Source organism: Puma concolor, chromosome C2 (assembly GCF_028749965.1).
Source record: "Puma concolor isolate L17-30 chromosome C2, mPumCon1.1.hap2, whole genome shotgun sequence".
Classification (NCBI taxonomy): domain Eukaryota; kingdom Metazoa; phylum Chordata; class Mammalia; order Carnivora; family Felidae; genus Puma; species Puma concolor.
In genome coordinates, this window is record NC_141675.1 from 38,108,428 (window position 1) to 38,125,161 (window position 16,734).

At 35.8% G+C, this 16,734-nt stretch overlaps 1 protein-coding gene across 8 annotated transcripts in view; it reads left to right on the forward strand.

Moving 5' to 3' along the window:
* The window catches only part of TRPC1 (transient receptor potential cation channel subfamily C member 1), a 67,274-nt gene that overhangs the window by 1,255 nt on the left and 49,285 nt on the right, over nucleotides 1–16,734 (forward strand). For 5 of the 8 annotated variants that reach the window (XM_086674456.1, XM_025912989.2, XM_025912990.2 and 2 more), the window contains exon 2: nucleotides 13,356–13,510. The exons of the other annotated variants lie outside the window; for them this stretch is intronic. In XM_086674456.1, coding sequence (XP_086530582.1) covers nucleotides 13,356–13,510 — 155 coding nt within the window. The remainder of the gene's footprint in view (nucleotides 1–13,355; nucleotides 13,511–16,734) is intronic. 8 annotated transcript variants of the gene reach the window in all.

The window sequence follows — 16,734 nt, forward strand, 5'->3', positions numbered from 1 at the left end:
AAAACAATTACAGGGCAAAAATGTGAAATATGTTTAATGAGTTTTCTTTAAAAAGAAAATAAAAACCTAGAAATCAATTGTTTTCATGGCCATAATAAAATCTCTTCATTTAAACATGCTTTCTGGTGGTACGTATAATAATAGGAATGGGAAATTGCCCTAAGACAGCTTTTATTTCCTACATGTAAGAAAGAGCTGTGATTTTTCTCTTTCTAAATTTATTAAGTTGCCTTACAATGGCCATGCTCACTTAGGCACACTGTTTAGGATCATGCACACTTCCAAAACATAAACCCAAAGAGCAGCTTACACTGTGAAAGGATTAACTACAGAGGATTTTTTTTTTGTCTGTGTGTATGAGCGTGTTTTTAATAAATCACAGCCTCTCTAACCTCTTACCACTTTTGAAATAGGATTTTATTTACACAACTTTTTGAAAACACATTGACATGTAAACAAAGTCTACCTATGTGTGTTGTCAGACACTTTTACGTTCTTATGTAATAGTATTAAATTAGGAAAGCCTTTGTTAAAGTCCACCATGGACACAGCTTTGAATAGTCTTGGAAATGTAAAGAAACATAGGATATATGTTTATAACCTCACAAAAGTCATTGTCGATTATGTAAAGTTACTTAGTATTACTGAAGTGGGTTATCTGAGTTCTCCCAGAGGGGAAGGGACAAGATTGTGTTATACTAGAATGAGTAAGTGGCTGCTGCATCTACCCCAGCTTACTGAGCTGTGGTTATTTTAAAGCAAGCAAAGTATGTCAAGAAAGGGCATTTAATGTTGCTGTCAAATTGAGGACAGAGGAATGCCATATGTGGTTGGAGTAAGTACTTATATGTATATTTAGAATTATTGCATGGTATACCTCAAATTAAAGTTTTAATATGTAATAGTTTTGAAGCCTATCTAGTAGTGTCAGTTGAAATAGCTTCCAATTCTTTGTCAGTGTCCCATTTTGTAAAATCATTAAGATTCTTGGGAGAGGTTTGGATTTTTGGGGCTGGGGTGAAAAGTAAATAAGCATGCTTTTTTTTCCCCCTCTATAATAGAGACAAAAAAATTTTTTTTTTGCTTATCCCAAGCAGGCTCCATGCTATCAGCACAGAGCCCGATGCCAGGCTTGATCCCAGGAACTGTGAGACATGACCTGAGCTAAAATCAAGAGTCTGCTGCTTAACCAACTGAGCCGCCCAGGCACTCCTAGAATTTTTTTAAATGAGTGCAATTAAATAGGTATTTTCTGTTTCAGGTGTGTTAAATTCTTGGCTTAGATTTGGAAAAAATGGCTTAAATTACATATATTTATGGTATGTTTACATTGGAAAAATAAACTGGAGTTACAGCAGTGCTTTTTTGTTTACATGTTTGTATTCACTAATAGTGTTAAACTTTTAGTGTACCTGAACCAAATCTAAAAGTGAGAAGTTTGCTGAAGTAGGTATAGCTTCCACTGTTGGAGCTTTCACCAAATCAAATGGCAAACATTTACTAAAACAGCCATTAGGGTAGATTGCATATACTTTTCAAAGATGATTTCATTTCATCCTGACAACCCCATTAGCCAAATCTCTTGTTATACCTATTTTACAAATGAGGAAAATGAGGCTTAGCAATGTTTTAAAATCACTTTGCCCAAGGTTACATTAGCTAGGAAATGGTAGAATTGAGATCTATATTGAGCCTCCGCTCTTAGCCACTGTGTTACATTAATCTAGTTGTAGCTGAATGAATGAAAATAATTCGTATTAGAGAAGACATCTAAATTTGGACTTGTTAGTTAATGATTAAACTTGATCTCCTATGAATGTTTTATAAACCTTTTTTCTGTGGATTCTGTTTATCCAATAAAAGTAAAAAGCTGTAATAGCACTAGAACAGATCCATTCTAGAATATCTATATTTATCTTCCTTTTCATTTAGCAATCCTACTCTACATGTACAAAATGATTATAATATTTTCCACTTAGGGAGAATTCCTAAAAGATAAAGTGGTCATTGTGTATGTTAGTGGGTGGGTGGCTTTTTGAAAGGTCTGTACAGATTGAAGAGCAAAGAAAAAACGTAGGAAAGAAAAAGATTTTATGTTTGATTTTATAGTTTGTATAGCTGGCTTTTATGTAAATGAGCTCAATAGATACAGGCAAGTGCTGATCAGGTAGTGGCTACTTAATAGTGGCTGTTATTTATCTTGAAAGTAGGTCAGAAGCATGTATCATTGGTTCTTTGTGTAAAATTTAGAAGAAAAAGTCAAAGTTCCTGTACCAGTGACATCAAGTTAAGTCTGTTCTCACCCCCCCCCCCCACCCCGTCCCTAGTAAAATTCTCAGCAAGCACACTCATATTCTTTATAGACAGAATGCTGCAACTCAGGTGAAAGTTAATTGAAACAAGGGCTGGCTATTTTATGAAATATTAAGCAAGATTCTTATCACCTGCCCCTTTCCTCTCTCTTTGAGAGTTAATGTGATAATGAGCCACTTTTATTTGTGGAGCCTGTGGTTTACTCAGGCCTGCTGGCTGGAGAAAGGGTTAATTTGTTTAGGCTCTTTTAACGCAACTGGAGAGGATGGTAGCTTTTAGTATGCATTCATGAGCTAAAGCATGTATTAACCCTTTAATGTGCTGACGATCAGTTCTTGTGCAGAAAAATGGAGTGATGAAAAGACCTTAGTCTGGATTCATTCCCTGTCAGCTTCCCATGAAGGGTATTTTCAGGAAATTCTATGTGCAATTAATGAGTCAGGATGCCCTTCTTGAAATTTCAGTATGGGGGCACAGGAGGGATGGAGAGAGCTGTCCTTGGGCTCAATCTAAAGTCTTGGGTCACCTTTGTGATAGGATTTTGCTGCATTGTGTGGGAGGGTGCCTTGATGACTGAATGCTTACACGAACTTTGCATGCGTTTGGGCTAAGCATGCTTTTAAGATGGGTGACATTTTTGGGAGAAGTAATACCAAGCTGCCGTATTAATAACACCTTAATATATTTAATGGGGCTTTTTTTTTTTAGCTTTTTGATGTAAAATAAATTTTATATAAACTCATAAAGGATATAAACTAAAGTTTTATTCACCTGGCAGCATCACTGTGAATTGGGTCTCAAGTCATGTACCAGACTCTCATTACAAAGTAAACATTGCTTCTAATTGTTTTTCTAATGGATTCAAGAATATACTGTTAATAATTCTTAATTTATCAACTCACTATTAAAAAATGTATCACCTTCTATGCTGTATAATTTTTTCCTATAGCAGATTGAATCTTTTTTGCCAGATGATATTCATTATCATTAATAGTCTTCATTAACAGTCATAAATGACTAAGAAATTACAGTAATTTCTTTTTTAAAAATATTCAAACATACCATATATATGAGTATCTTTAATTTTGAAGGTTTCACTTATAACAATATGATTACAACTCATGGGGGGCATCTATGATAAGTAGTGGGGTTTGCACATTTGGGTAAAACTACATTTTTTTAATAAGTTTATTTTTAGAGAGAAAGAGAAAGAGAGTGCATATGCACGTGCCTGAGCGGTAGAGGGGCAGAGAGAGGGAGAGAGAATCCCAAGCAGGCTCTTCACTGTCAGCATAGAGCCCGACTTGTGGCTCGAGCCCACGAACCATGACCATGAGATCATGACCTGAGCAGAAGTTGGATGCTTAACTGAATGAGCCACCCAGGTGCTTCTGGGGAAAACTACATTTTTAAGTCATCTCCACTGTAAAAGTCTTGTGGGTATTTTATTTTTTTAAGATCTGGTTCAAGCTAATTTGAAGTTTGCTATAGAATTAACATTTTAATCAGTGTTGTCACTATTTGTATTTATAGATCCAGTAACTGAATTTGATCATGTCTTTGTATTTTTTTACTTCGTCATTTTTTTCCTTTTAATAAAATCTTTTAAGTGTCTTCAGTTAATAGTTCAATTTCAGTGCTGCTGTTGAGGGGCGCCTGGATGGCTCAGTCGGTTGAGTGTCCAGCTTCAGCTCAGGTCATGATCTCACACTTCGTGAATTCGAGCCCCACATCAGGCTCTGTGCTGACAGCTCAGAGCCTGGAGCCTGCTTCAGATTCTGTGTCTCCCTCTCTCTCTGCTTCTCCCCTGCTCACACGGTGTCTCACTCTCTCAAAAATAAATAAAGATTAAAAAAAAATTTAAAAGAATGCTGTGGTTGACACACTCAAAAAGTTTGTTACAGAAACTTGGTTTCAATAGCTTTACAATTTTTTTTTGACTGATAAATTCTCCCATACTTCACAACTAACTGAAAATTTGGATACTATAAAATTAAACTAAACTGAGCAACATTAATGCTCCCATTTTAGTGATACTGAAATTTACTGTCATATGCCTGAAAATAAAATGAGGTGCTAATGAAGAAAAAAATGGAATCACCTATTCTTAATTGATATTGTAATTTTTCTCCACTGTCTTTCTTAAGAGTTTAAGTTGGCCAAGGTGAATTTGTTGCTAAGGATTCATGAATTACTCTGGTATTTATGTACTATTTCATTTTTATTTATTTATATTTATTTTTTTTTATATAATTTATTGTCACATTGGTTTCCATACAACATCCAGTGCTTATCCCAACAAGTGCTCTCCTCAATGCCGATCACCCACTTTCCCCTCTCCCCCACCTCGCCATCAACCCTCAGATTGTTCTCATTCCTTAAGAGTCTCTTATGGTTTGCTTCCATCCCTCTGGGTACCTTTTTTTCCCCCTCCCTCACCCCCATGGTCTTCTGTTAAGTTTCTCAAGATCCACATATGAGTGAAAGCATACGATATCTGTCTTTGTCTGACTGACTTATTTCCCTTAGCATAATACCTTCCAGTTCCATCCACATTCCTGCAAATGGCTAGATTTCATTCTTTCTCATTGCCAAATAACATTCCATTGTATATATAAACCACATCTTCTTTATCCATTCATCAGTTGATGGACATTTAGGCTCTTACCATAATTTGGCTATTGTTAAAAGTGCTGCTATAAACATTGGGGTATGTGCGCCCCTGTGCATCAGCACTCCTGTATCCCTTGGGTAAATTCCCAGCAGTACTATTGCTGGGTCATGAGGTAGTTCTGTTTTTAATTTTTGAGGAACCTCTGTACTGTTTTCCAGAGTGGCTGCACCAGCTTGCATTCCCACCAGCAATGCAAAAGAGATCCTCTTTCTCCTTATCTTCGCCAATATCTCTTGTTGCCTGAGTTGTTAATCTTAGCCATTCTGACAGGTGTAAGGTGATATCTCAGTGTGGTTTTGATTTTTATTTCCCTGGTGAGTGATGTTGAGCATCTTTTCATGTGTCTGGCCATCTGGATGTCTTCTTTGGAAAAGTGTTTATTCATGTCTTCTGCCCATTTCTTTACTGGATTATTTGTTTTTTGGGTGTGGAGTTTGGTGAGTTCTTTATATATTTTGGATACTAACCCTTTATCCGATATGTCATTTGCAAATATCTTTTCCCATTCCTTGGGTTGCCTTTTAGTTTTGTTGATTGTTTCCTTTGCAGTGCAGAAGCTTTTTATCTTGATGAGGTCCCAACAGTTCATTTTTGCTTTTAATTTCCTTGACTTGGAAGATGTGTCAAGTAAGAAATTGCTGTGGCTGAGGTCAGAGAGGTTTTTTTCCTGCTTTCTCCTCTAGGGTTTTGATGGTTTCCTGTCTCACATTCAGGTCCTTCCTCCATTTTGAGTTTATTTTTGTGTATAGTGTAAGAAAGTGGTCTAATTACATTCTTCTGCATGTGGCTCTCTAGTTCTCCCAGTACCATTTGTTAAAGAGACTGTCTTCTTTCCATTGGATACTGTTTACTGCTTTATCAAAGATTAGTTGGCAATGCATTTGTGGGTCCAGTTCTGGTTCTCTACTCTATTGCATTGGTCTGTGTGTCTGTTTTTGTGCCAATACTATACTGTCTTGATGATTACAGCTTCGTAGTAGAGGCTAAAGTCTGGGATTGTGATGCCTCCCATTTTGGTTTTCTTCTTCAATATTATTACTTTGGCTATTTGGGGTCTTTGTGGTTCCATACAAATTTTAGGATTGCTTGCTTTAGCTTTGAGAAGAATGCTGGTGCGATTTTGACTGATTGCATTGAATGTGTAGATTGCTTTGGGTAGTATTGACATTTTGGCAATATTTGTTGTTCCAATCCATGAGCATGGAATGTTCTTCCATTTCTTTGTGTCTTCTTCAATTTTCTTCATAAGCTTTCCATAGTTTTCAGCATACAGATCTTTTACATCTTTGGTTAGGTTTATTCCTTGCTATTTTATGGTTCTTGGTGCAGTTGTGAATGGGATCAGTTTCTTTATTTCTCTTTCTGTTGCTTTGTTATTGGTGCATAAAAATGCAACCAATTTCTGTACGTTGATTTTGTACCCTGCAATTTTGCTGAATTCATGTATCAATTCTAGCAGACTTTTGGTGGAGTCTATAGGGTTTTCCATGTAGAGTACCATGTTGTTTGCAAAAAGTGAAAGTTTGGCTTCATCTTTGCCAATTTTGATGCCTTTTATTTCATTTTGTTTTCTGATTGCTGATGCTAGGACTTCCAACACTATGTTAAACAACAGTGGTGAGAGTGGACATCCCTGTCGTGTTCCTGATCTCAGGGGGAAAGGCTCTCAGTTTTTCCCCATTGAGGATGATATTAGCTGTGGGCTTTTCATAAATGGCTTTTATGATGTTGAAGTATTCCTTCTATTGCAACTTTCTTGAGGGTTTTTATTAAGAAAGGATGCTGTATTTTGTCAAATGCTTTTTCTGCATCTATTGACAGGATCTTCTAGTTCTTTTCTTTTAATAATGTGATGTATCACATTGATTTGCGAATAGTGAACCAGCCCTGCAGCCCAGGAATGAATCCCACTTGATCATAGTGAATAATTCTTTTTATATGCTGTTGAATTCGATTTGCTAGTATCTTATTGAGAATTTTTGCATCCGTGTTCATCAGGATATTGGCCTGTGGTTCTCTCTTTATGCTGGATCTCTGGTTTGGGAATCAAAGTAATGCTGGCTTCATAGAATGAGTCTGGAAGTTTTCCTTCCATTTTTATTTTTTGGAACAGCTTGAGAGGGATAGGTACTACCTCTGCTTTAAATGTCTGGTAGAATTCCCCAGGGAAGCCATCTGGTCCAGGACTCTTATTGGGAGATTTTTGATAACTTATTGAATTTCTTCACAAGTTATGGGTCTGTTCAAATTTTCTGTTGCTTCCTGTTTGAGTTTTGGTAGTGTGTGGGTCTTTAGGAATTTGTCCATTTCTTCCAGGTTGCCCAGTTTGTTGGCATATAGTTTTTCATAGTATTCCCTGATAATTGCTTGTATTTCTGAGGGATTGGTTGTAATAAATCCATTTTCATTCATGATTTTATCTATTTGGGTCCTCTCTTTTCTTTTGGAAAAGCCTGGCTAGAGGTTTATCAATTTTGTTTATCTTTTCAAAAAGCCAACTCTTGGTTTCATTGATCTGTTCTACTGTTTTTTTGGACTCTGTGTTGTTTATTTCTGCTCTGATCTTTATTCTTTCTCTTCTGCTGGGTTTGGAGTGCCTTGCTGTTCTGCTTCTAGTTCCTTTAGGTGTGCTGTTAGATTTTGTATTTGGGATTTTTCTTGTTTCTTGAGATAGGCCTGGATTGCAATGTATTTTCCTCTCAGGACTGCCTTCGCTGCATCCCAAAGTGTTTAGATTGTTGTATTTTCATTTTCATTTGTTTCCATATATTTTTAAATTTCTTCTCTAATTGCCTCGTTGACCCATTCATTCTTTAGCAGGATGTTCTTTAACCTCCATGCTTTTGGAGGTGTTTCAGACTTTTTCCTGTAGTTGATTTAAGTTTCATAGCATTGTGGTCTGAAAGTGTACATGGTATGATCTCAATTCTTTTATATTTATTGAGGGCTGTTTTGTGACCCAGTATGTGATCTATCTTGGAGAATGTTCCATGTGCACTCGAGAAGAAAGTATATTCTGCTGCTTTGGTTGTTGCTAAGGGTTCACGAGTTACCCTGGTATTTTATATACTATTTCATTTAATTTAATTTAATTAATTAATTTATTTATTTTGTTTATTTATTTTTAAAGATTTTATTTTTATTCTCTACACCCAATGTGGGGCTTGAACTCACAACTCCAAGATCAAGAGTCAAATGCCCCACCAACTGAACTAGCTAGGTGCCCCCAATACTATTTCATTTTTTTAAATGTTTATTTATTTTTTAGAGAGAGAGTGAGTATGTGTGCATGTGCAGGCAAGCAGGGGAGGGGCAGGGAGAGAGGGAGACAGAGGATCCGAAGCAAGCTCCATGCTGATAGTGGAGAGCCCGATGTGGGGCTCAAGCTGGCGAATTGGGAGATAGTGACCTGAGCCGAAGTTGGATGCTTAACCGACTGGGACACCCAGGCGCCCTAATAGTATTTAATTTTTTTAAATTGCTATCTAGGACTCACTACATTGTTTTTATGACTGCTGGTGGGGTTGCAGCCTGCATTTTGGAAAACATTAGTCTAGAAAGATCATACTGAGTAAACAGGAGAGTTGCATAAGGTTAATGGAGAATGGTTGTGAAGCTCAGGTCCCATAGGGATTAATAAGCCACAATAAAGATTTTGGCACTTATTTGAGGTGTGATGGAAAATTATAACAATCCCCAAGATTTTATTTATTTATTTATTTATTTATTTATTTATTTATGTATTTTTGAGAGAGACAGCATGTGAATAGGGGAGGAGCAGAGAGAGAGGGAGACACAGAACCTGAAGCAGGCTCCAAGCTGTCAGCGCAGAGCCCGACGGGGGCTCGAACTCACGAACTGTGAGATCATGACCTGGGCTGAAGTCGGATACTCAGCCAGCTGAGCCACCCAGGCACCCCTAAAAAATTTTTTTAATGTTTTATTTATTTTTGACAGAGAGACAGAGCATGAGTGGGGGAGGGGCAGAGAGAGAGGGAGACACAGAATCTGAAGCAGGCTCCAGGCTGTGAGCTGTCAGCACAGAGCCCAAAGCGGGGCTTGTGCTCACAGACTGCGAGATCATGACCTGAGCCTAAGTCGAAAGCTCAACGGACTGAGCCACCCAGGTGCCCCAATCCTCAAGATTTTTGAATTGAATGATAGGAATTTTAAAAAGATCAACTCTGGCTGCTGGGTGGACAGTGGATTAAAGGAGTGGGGCTAGAGCAAGGTGGACAAAATGGCCCACAGGCCAAATCCTCACCACCTGTTTTTGTGAGGCCTGCAAGCTAAGAATAGTTTTCACACTTTGCATTTCAAGTTATTGGGAATGAATCAAAAGAAGAATAATATTTTATAATATGAAAATTATATAAAATTTGAACTTAAGTGTTCACAAATAAAGTTTTGTTGGAACACATTGGAGTTCACCTGTGTACATATAGTTTGTAATCACTTTTCTGCAGTAAGGCAGACTTGGGTATTTGCCCATAAAGCCTAAAATATTTACTCTGTGGCCCTCTATGGAAAAAGTATGTTGACCCTTGTATTAGAAGTGTAAGCAGCTATTATCAGTAAAGAATCTATTGCAGAGTTCAGGAAAGAGATGATAGTGGTTTGGACTAGGGTAGCAGTATACATGAATACAAGGGGATGAGTATGGGAACTATTTTGGAGAGGGGGCTAAGAAGGCTTGCTATTGAATTGGCATATGGGTGGAATTGATTGAAAAGTTATTTTTCCTTTACTGAAAAAGGAACCATCTAGCCAAAAAGTAAACAGATTATGTTGCATTTTCTTCTATATATTTTTTTTTTAATTTTTTTTTTCAACGTTTATTTATTTTTGGGACAGAGAGAGACAGAGCATGAACGGGGGAGGGTCAGAGAGAGAGGGAGACACAGAATCGGAAACAGGCTCCAGGCTCTGAGCCATCAGCCCAGAGCCTGACGCGGGGCTCGAACTCACGGACCGCGAGATCGTGACCTGGCTGAAGTCGGACGCTTAACCGACTGCGCCACCCAGGCGCCCCTCTTCTATATATTTTAAAAGATAAAAGATGCATGTAATTATTAAAAGCAACTTTAATATAAAATGAAAAGTATATATTTGTCTGATATAAAAAGGCATTTAAATTGTAATCCTTGCTCTATAACTAGCTTCTTCCTATATATTTTAAATTTACTAATCTCTTTTCTGCATATACGCTCATCCTAAATTTTAGGGTTGTTCTGGGTTTAACAGTATAGCACATTGTTTTAAATGGCTTGCAAAGGTAAACTTAGGTGGAATACTTAGAAACCTAAACTATAGTTTCCTATAGGTTCTGTGACTATAGTATGTAATATTTCATTTGCATATGTGTGTCAGCTATCTCAAGGTGGTACTTTTTATTATCTTTAGGGATGAAATTTACTGATTTGGTTTTGATTTTTAAGTTTCTTTTTTCTTGTATAGCCCCCTGAGTATAATGGAAGTAGTCTTTGAAACCTTAAAGCTAGAGTATCTGACATTTGCAATAAATTACTCTTAAACAGCAATCTAAAGTTTTAAAACGTAGCAGTTGTTTCTGTCCATTTGCTGTACCTACAGTTTATAAAATTTTGTAAGAATTGTATTTATACAATTCTTTATACTTTTCTGGCTCTATCAAAAGGCTGACTAGATAATCTGAAAACCCTCTGCTTCAAATCACCTAGGAATGCTAGCTAAAATACAACAAAGAACCATTTAAATGAATAGTTGAGCTTTCAGGAAATTAAGGGAAACACTCAGGATCCAAAAGTGAGAAAAAGACTGAAAAACAGAGGAGTGTCCTTAAAACACTATACCTGTAGCAAAGCTGTAGATGAAGAAAAGAATCCATCCACCAGCACTGGGAGACTACAGAGAAGCTTGTAAGTAAGAATCTGCAGATATAGTCCTGTCTCTTGTTGGCTTGGAGTTTAATATTACCTACTTGGTCCATGAAAACCTAAACTGAGAAATAAATAATGAAAAGGATTGATAGGGGAGCAAAACCTCTGAGTTATGTGGAAGAAACAAACTTAAAACATCCTTGATGTGACAAGCTTTCAAACTAGGCTGCCAGGATTCCCACAGTTAAGCTGCATAAAGATGAGTTTGCAATGCTCAATTTAAAAATTCAGAGGACAGTCACCCATTATTGATAATCACTAGGCACAACAAATAGGATTAAATCCTTAAGACCTGATAAGTATCATATAAAAACCATAAAATAAGTATGTTTAAAATGACTAAAATCTTAAGGAAATGAAAACATAAGGAAGTAAAACAAAAGATTTGGAAAGTAATCCAGTAAAACTTAGAGAAAAAAAAAGTCATTAAAAAAACAAATGAGTTAAAGTGATTGAATAAGGAATAAGTGAGATTTGGACACAGTATCAAGAATGCAAGAGAGAGAGCAAGAAAGAGGAAAAATAAGAAATGTTTAGAGACACAAATTGGAATGAGATGATCCAACATAATGTGTGTGGTTTGTTTTTTTTTTTATGTTTATTTGAGAGAGAGAGAGAGGAAGCACGCACATGATGGGGGAGGGTCAGAGAGAGGGAGACCAAGGATCCGAAGCAGTCTCTGCATTGTCCCATGAACCATGATCATGACCTGAGCCGAAGTTGACGCTTAACCAACTGAGCCACCCAGATGCCCCTCCAAAATAATGCTTAATGGAAGTTCCAATAGAAAACAGAGTAATATGGAGACAAAGTAATATTTGAAGAGGTAATGGCTGAAAATATTGCAGAATTAATGAAGGGCAGAAGTCCTTAGATTCAGCAAGCTTAATGAGTCCCTAACAGGATAAATAAAAAATTAATCCTCCCCTAGACACCTCATGAAACTAAAGAAAATAGAGTTTTTATGGGTAGCATTTTCCTACCACTAAGATATTGAAATAAATTCACCTTAAATAAGGTTTAAGATGTTACTTTCCAGTAACAATGTGAAATTTTCACTGGTCTGTCTGTATATTCACTATTCATCTTGTGACTAAGAGCTTCACTTTTTGAAGTTTTTTTATAAGTTTTTGCCATGGAACATTAGTATCTAAATATTAATTAGCAGTGCTATGAGGAAAATATTTCTTTTCGTGACTAGTTTTCTTATTGAGGAATCTAATGAAGTATGCCATCAAATAACTACCATTCAACTTCTTCCAAAATGTGTGGGAACTTTAAAGTCATTGACTAAAAATAGTAGCAAATCTTTGAAAAGTTTTAACAAAAATCTGTTAGTTTTCCTTCTTGTCCACTCATTTAGTTCACTTTTAGGATTTTTTCTTTCTGTATCATGAAATTACTCATTTCTTTTTCCTTGTGGTTTCCATTCTGATTGTTCTTTTCCTGTTTATTTTTCATACACTTTTGCGGAACAACTATATTTGCAAGTCACTTAAAATGGTTTATTCCTCCTATGTTTCAAAAGTTAAATAAACAAAACCCACCTTGCTTTATTTAATTAGCCCTTCTTTTTTTATTTATTCCACCTTATTATTATATTACTGCACTAGCTAGTCAACAGATAAATATAATGGGCCCTCGGTGAAAATGATTACCTCCATAAATAATCTCATTTACCCTGTTGGGTCAACTGTTTTGATGTGGGCTGGAGTTAGGCGGAAGGTAATCTGCATGCTCCCAACACGTCAGACTTCACTTTGAAATATTCTGACTTCAGCCCTTACCAGCATTAATTATTTATTAATTTATGAAGTGAACATTCCCTGGTCACATAAGCAGATGATGAGGTGAGTGAGTGAGTGAGTGTGTGTGTGGGGAGAATGGGGAGAAGAGGATAGGAATCTCTGGCATCCTTTCCTCTTACTATGCATACCTACTAGCATGTATACATTCACATTGCTTTTCCAAACTAGGTCTTCCCCTGTAAAACCACTTCTTAATATTCTATGCTTGTTATTAGATCTTATTTTTAACCATTGTTATGTGCTAGTAAATGTGTATATGAGATGTAAAACTAAATCCGTTAAGCTTCTTTTATTTTTCTAGCTTCCAGTCTGTACTTTTGGACATTCTGTATTATTTAAATATCTTCTAAAAGTTTCTTTCCTTACTTATAGTCAGTCAATTATGAATTTTAAACTTAACAACTTTTGTTTCAAACTGCACACTTAAAATTTTACTCCTTACGTTTGCAGTTGGTGTGCATACTATTTTATCAGGATATAAGTTTTTCAGCAAGGAAGTGTTCCCATTTTCTTTGCACATTTCCATATGCAAAATGAGTTTAGATTTTTAAATTTTCTTTTAAATCACCAGGCTAAGTTTTTACAGTCATTCTTATCTAATATGTCTTGGATATTAAATTATGTTTGTATATTGTTATTTAGGTGACTATTATATGGTTAAAAAGATTTTGGAGGAAAACAGTTCAGGTGACTTGAACATAAATTGCGTAGATGTGCTTGGGAGAAATGCTGTTACCATAACTATTGAAAACGAAAACTTGGATATACTACAGCTTCTTTTGGACTACGGTTGTCAGGTACAAGGCTAGATAATTCTATCCAGTAGCTTCTAAGTACTGTTAGATATGCCATATTTTCTTCTTTCTTTCTAGTTTTCTTCCACTCCCTCCTCCCTTTCTTCCTTCTTTTTTTTTTTTCTTTCTTTCTTTCACCCTTTATTTGGTCTTGAGCCACTAAAAGTTTTAAAAACAAACCATGAAAAAGCCTTTTTATAAAAAGTATATTTTGACTTGATTTATCTTTTTCCTCCCAATTTTGACTTTTTCCTTCCTTATAAGTGTTTTATAACATCTGACAGGTAAATTATCATGACTTATTAAAGATGGCTTTGTTTTTATTACTTATGTTATTACTATTTATATTATATATCTAAAAATAGTACAAATGTTCTGGAAGTGTCAGGGAAACAGATTTTTCTGTGGCCCGTGTAATTTACAAACAAAAGAACAAAATGCTCCTGACTCACAATGCAATTTTTAACTTGACTTTTATTTTGTCCTTTTAAATTTTATTAATTTTTCCCTTTTGTCTGAAGTTTAGTGTTTGCTTATAACTAAAAGTGAAAAAAAAAATTTAACTGGAAAATACAGACCTTTCTGTTTGTCTTCATATCAATTCAGGTAGAAAAGCAGGCATGCATATAAGTCTTGAAAGAATTCAGTCAAGAGATTGTGAAGGAAATTTAATAATATTATTTTCCTTTTCTTTTGGGTTTGCTTATGATGGGAGCACATGAATTCTTGCACTTCTTTTTTTCTTTCAAATAGCATGATTGTTTTGCTCTGTTGGAGCTTCAAATTAATGAGGCTTTTTATTTTAGTGGCATCAGGAAGCACTCACAGAAAATTTAAAAAATATAAGTAAGTTTTATGTGTATTTTTACTGTGTGTATATATACATATGCATTACAATATATGGCACTTTCTGTGTACATGCATATTTGGAGTAGAAAAAGAAATTGCCTTCCCAGCAATTCCAGTTATCTAGAACACCACTGAGAACCAGAAAGTAACAAAAAAACATCCCTGAGCAGTAGGTGCCGTGAATTTTTCCATTTATGAACTTTAGTCAATAGAGTACTGGAGCTCTCCTTCAACTTTAACAAACTTAGAATACTTACTCTTCTAATCCATAGAGAATTAGAGGGGCAACAGAAGGGACATGAGGGCTGCAGAAAAACAAAATGGGGCACAGTACCTCTGACTCTCTTTAATAAAGAGGTCAAAAGCATTACATATCTGATAATCTCTGAAGAAGTTGTATGTTGGGATGGTAATCAATGTTTATAACAATGGCCTAGAATAAGTGAGGAAAAGTTAAATTATATTCAGTACCTATTGTTTTGGAAGAAAGAAGAATATGTATAGTACTTCTGAAAGCAGAAAGCTTCCATCAAAATAGTTTAAATTTCAAAGTGAAACACTTAAAGGCATAAGCTTCAGTGACCTAGAAAATAGTTATAAAGAAGGACCCTGATGATTCTGGATAAAAGAAGTATTATAGTATGATAATCATTTTTATCTTTTTACATACATGATCCTGTGTATATAATAATTCTGCAGTATACATGGTTCCTGATCACATTTGAACATCATGGCCAGCCTATATAGCTGTTATATTTTATAGACCGGAAAACTGAGGCTCATAGACTTTAATGAATTGCCCAAAGTTCTAAAGTGAGTGAGAGGAAAGCCAAGATTTGAACCTGATCTTCTGACTGCAAATCCCATGCTCTTTCCAGTTCACTGTGTTCTGTCTCAGGTTATCTCCGTCTTACCTATCAATCAACAGATGTCCAAAGCCTTTGGTTGGGTGTGATTGTGGAAATGAATAAGTAAAACATGAGGTCTGTACTAAAGGATATTAAAACTAATTGGACAATGAAAGTATAGTTGACCCTTGAACAATACAAATTTGAACTGCATGGGTCCATTTATATGTGGATTTTTTACAGTGTAGTACTGTAAATGTATTTTCTTTACCTTATGATTTTCTTAATAACGTTCTTTTTTCTAGCTTACTTTATTGTTAGAATACAGTATATAATACACATAACATGCAAAATATATGTTAATTGACTGTTATTGGTGAGGCTTTGGTCAACATGCTATTAGTAATTGAATTTTGGGGGAGTCAAAAGTTATATGCAGATTTTTGAGTATGTGGGGGGTGGACACCCCTACCTAACCCCTGTATTTTTCAACTGTACATAAGAATTTCTAATCAGTTAAATAATGCAGAAGTGTATTTGATAAGTACTGAGTGTATTATAATACTTGACCCTTGTGTATTACTTTGAGGTTAAAAAGTGCTATTATGTATTTTATCTTGCGTTATGCTAGTGGCTCTCATAGGACAATTTTGCTCTCCAGGGGACATTTGATAATATCTGGAGACATTTTTGGTTTCACAACTGGTGGATGGACCACCACTGGCATGTGGTAGGTGGAGGGTAGGGATACTGCTAAACATCCTGCAGTGCACAAGACAGCCCCACAACAAAGAATTATCGGGCCCCAAATGTCAATAACGTTACTATTGAAAAACCATGTTTTATGGTTAAACTTTTGTGGTTTACAACAGATGTTTTGGAAACATAGAAAAGAGAAAGTCACTGTGTATCTGCTATCAAGGTTTCATGGAAGTGTGTCACTTGAGCTCAGCTTTCAAACATTAATAATTACCAATATTTATGTAGTGCTATTGTATACTAGGAATCTTAAATATATTCACTTCTTTAGTCCTCACCACAGCCCTATGAGATAGGTACTATTATTATTTCCATATTATAGTGGAGAGAACCAGTATACAAAAAGGTTAAGTAACATGCCCAAAGGTACAACACAAATGGCAGACTTGGAATTTGAACCCAGGTTCTGGCTCCAGGGTCCATGCTTTTACCTACTACTGAAACTACTCTCAAAAATGTACAGATAGCTCTGGAATAGGAGATGTGGAAAAGGATGTAAATAAAAGCACATGCAATGTATATTTTTGAGACAATGGACAATTTAGCCTTCTGAGGAAATTATTTGGGCTGGATGGTAGTGGGAAATATCTGGAAAAATAACTAAAACAAAACTAATGAAAAGGGCCTGAATGCCAGGCTAAGGAATTTGGGTGTATAGATAGTGGGGTCATTAAATGATTTTAGAGGAAGAATGTGATGTGTCCAGTAATATTTTAGGAAAACCATTCTAGTGGCTGTGTTCAGTACAGATTAAAAAATGGAAAGTGGGGA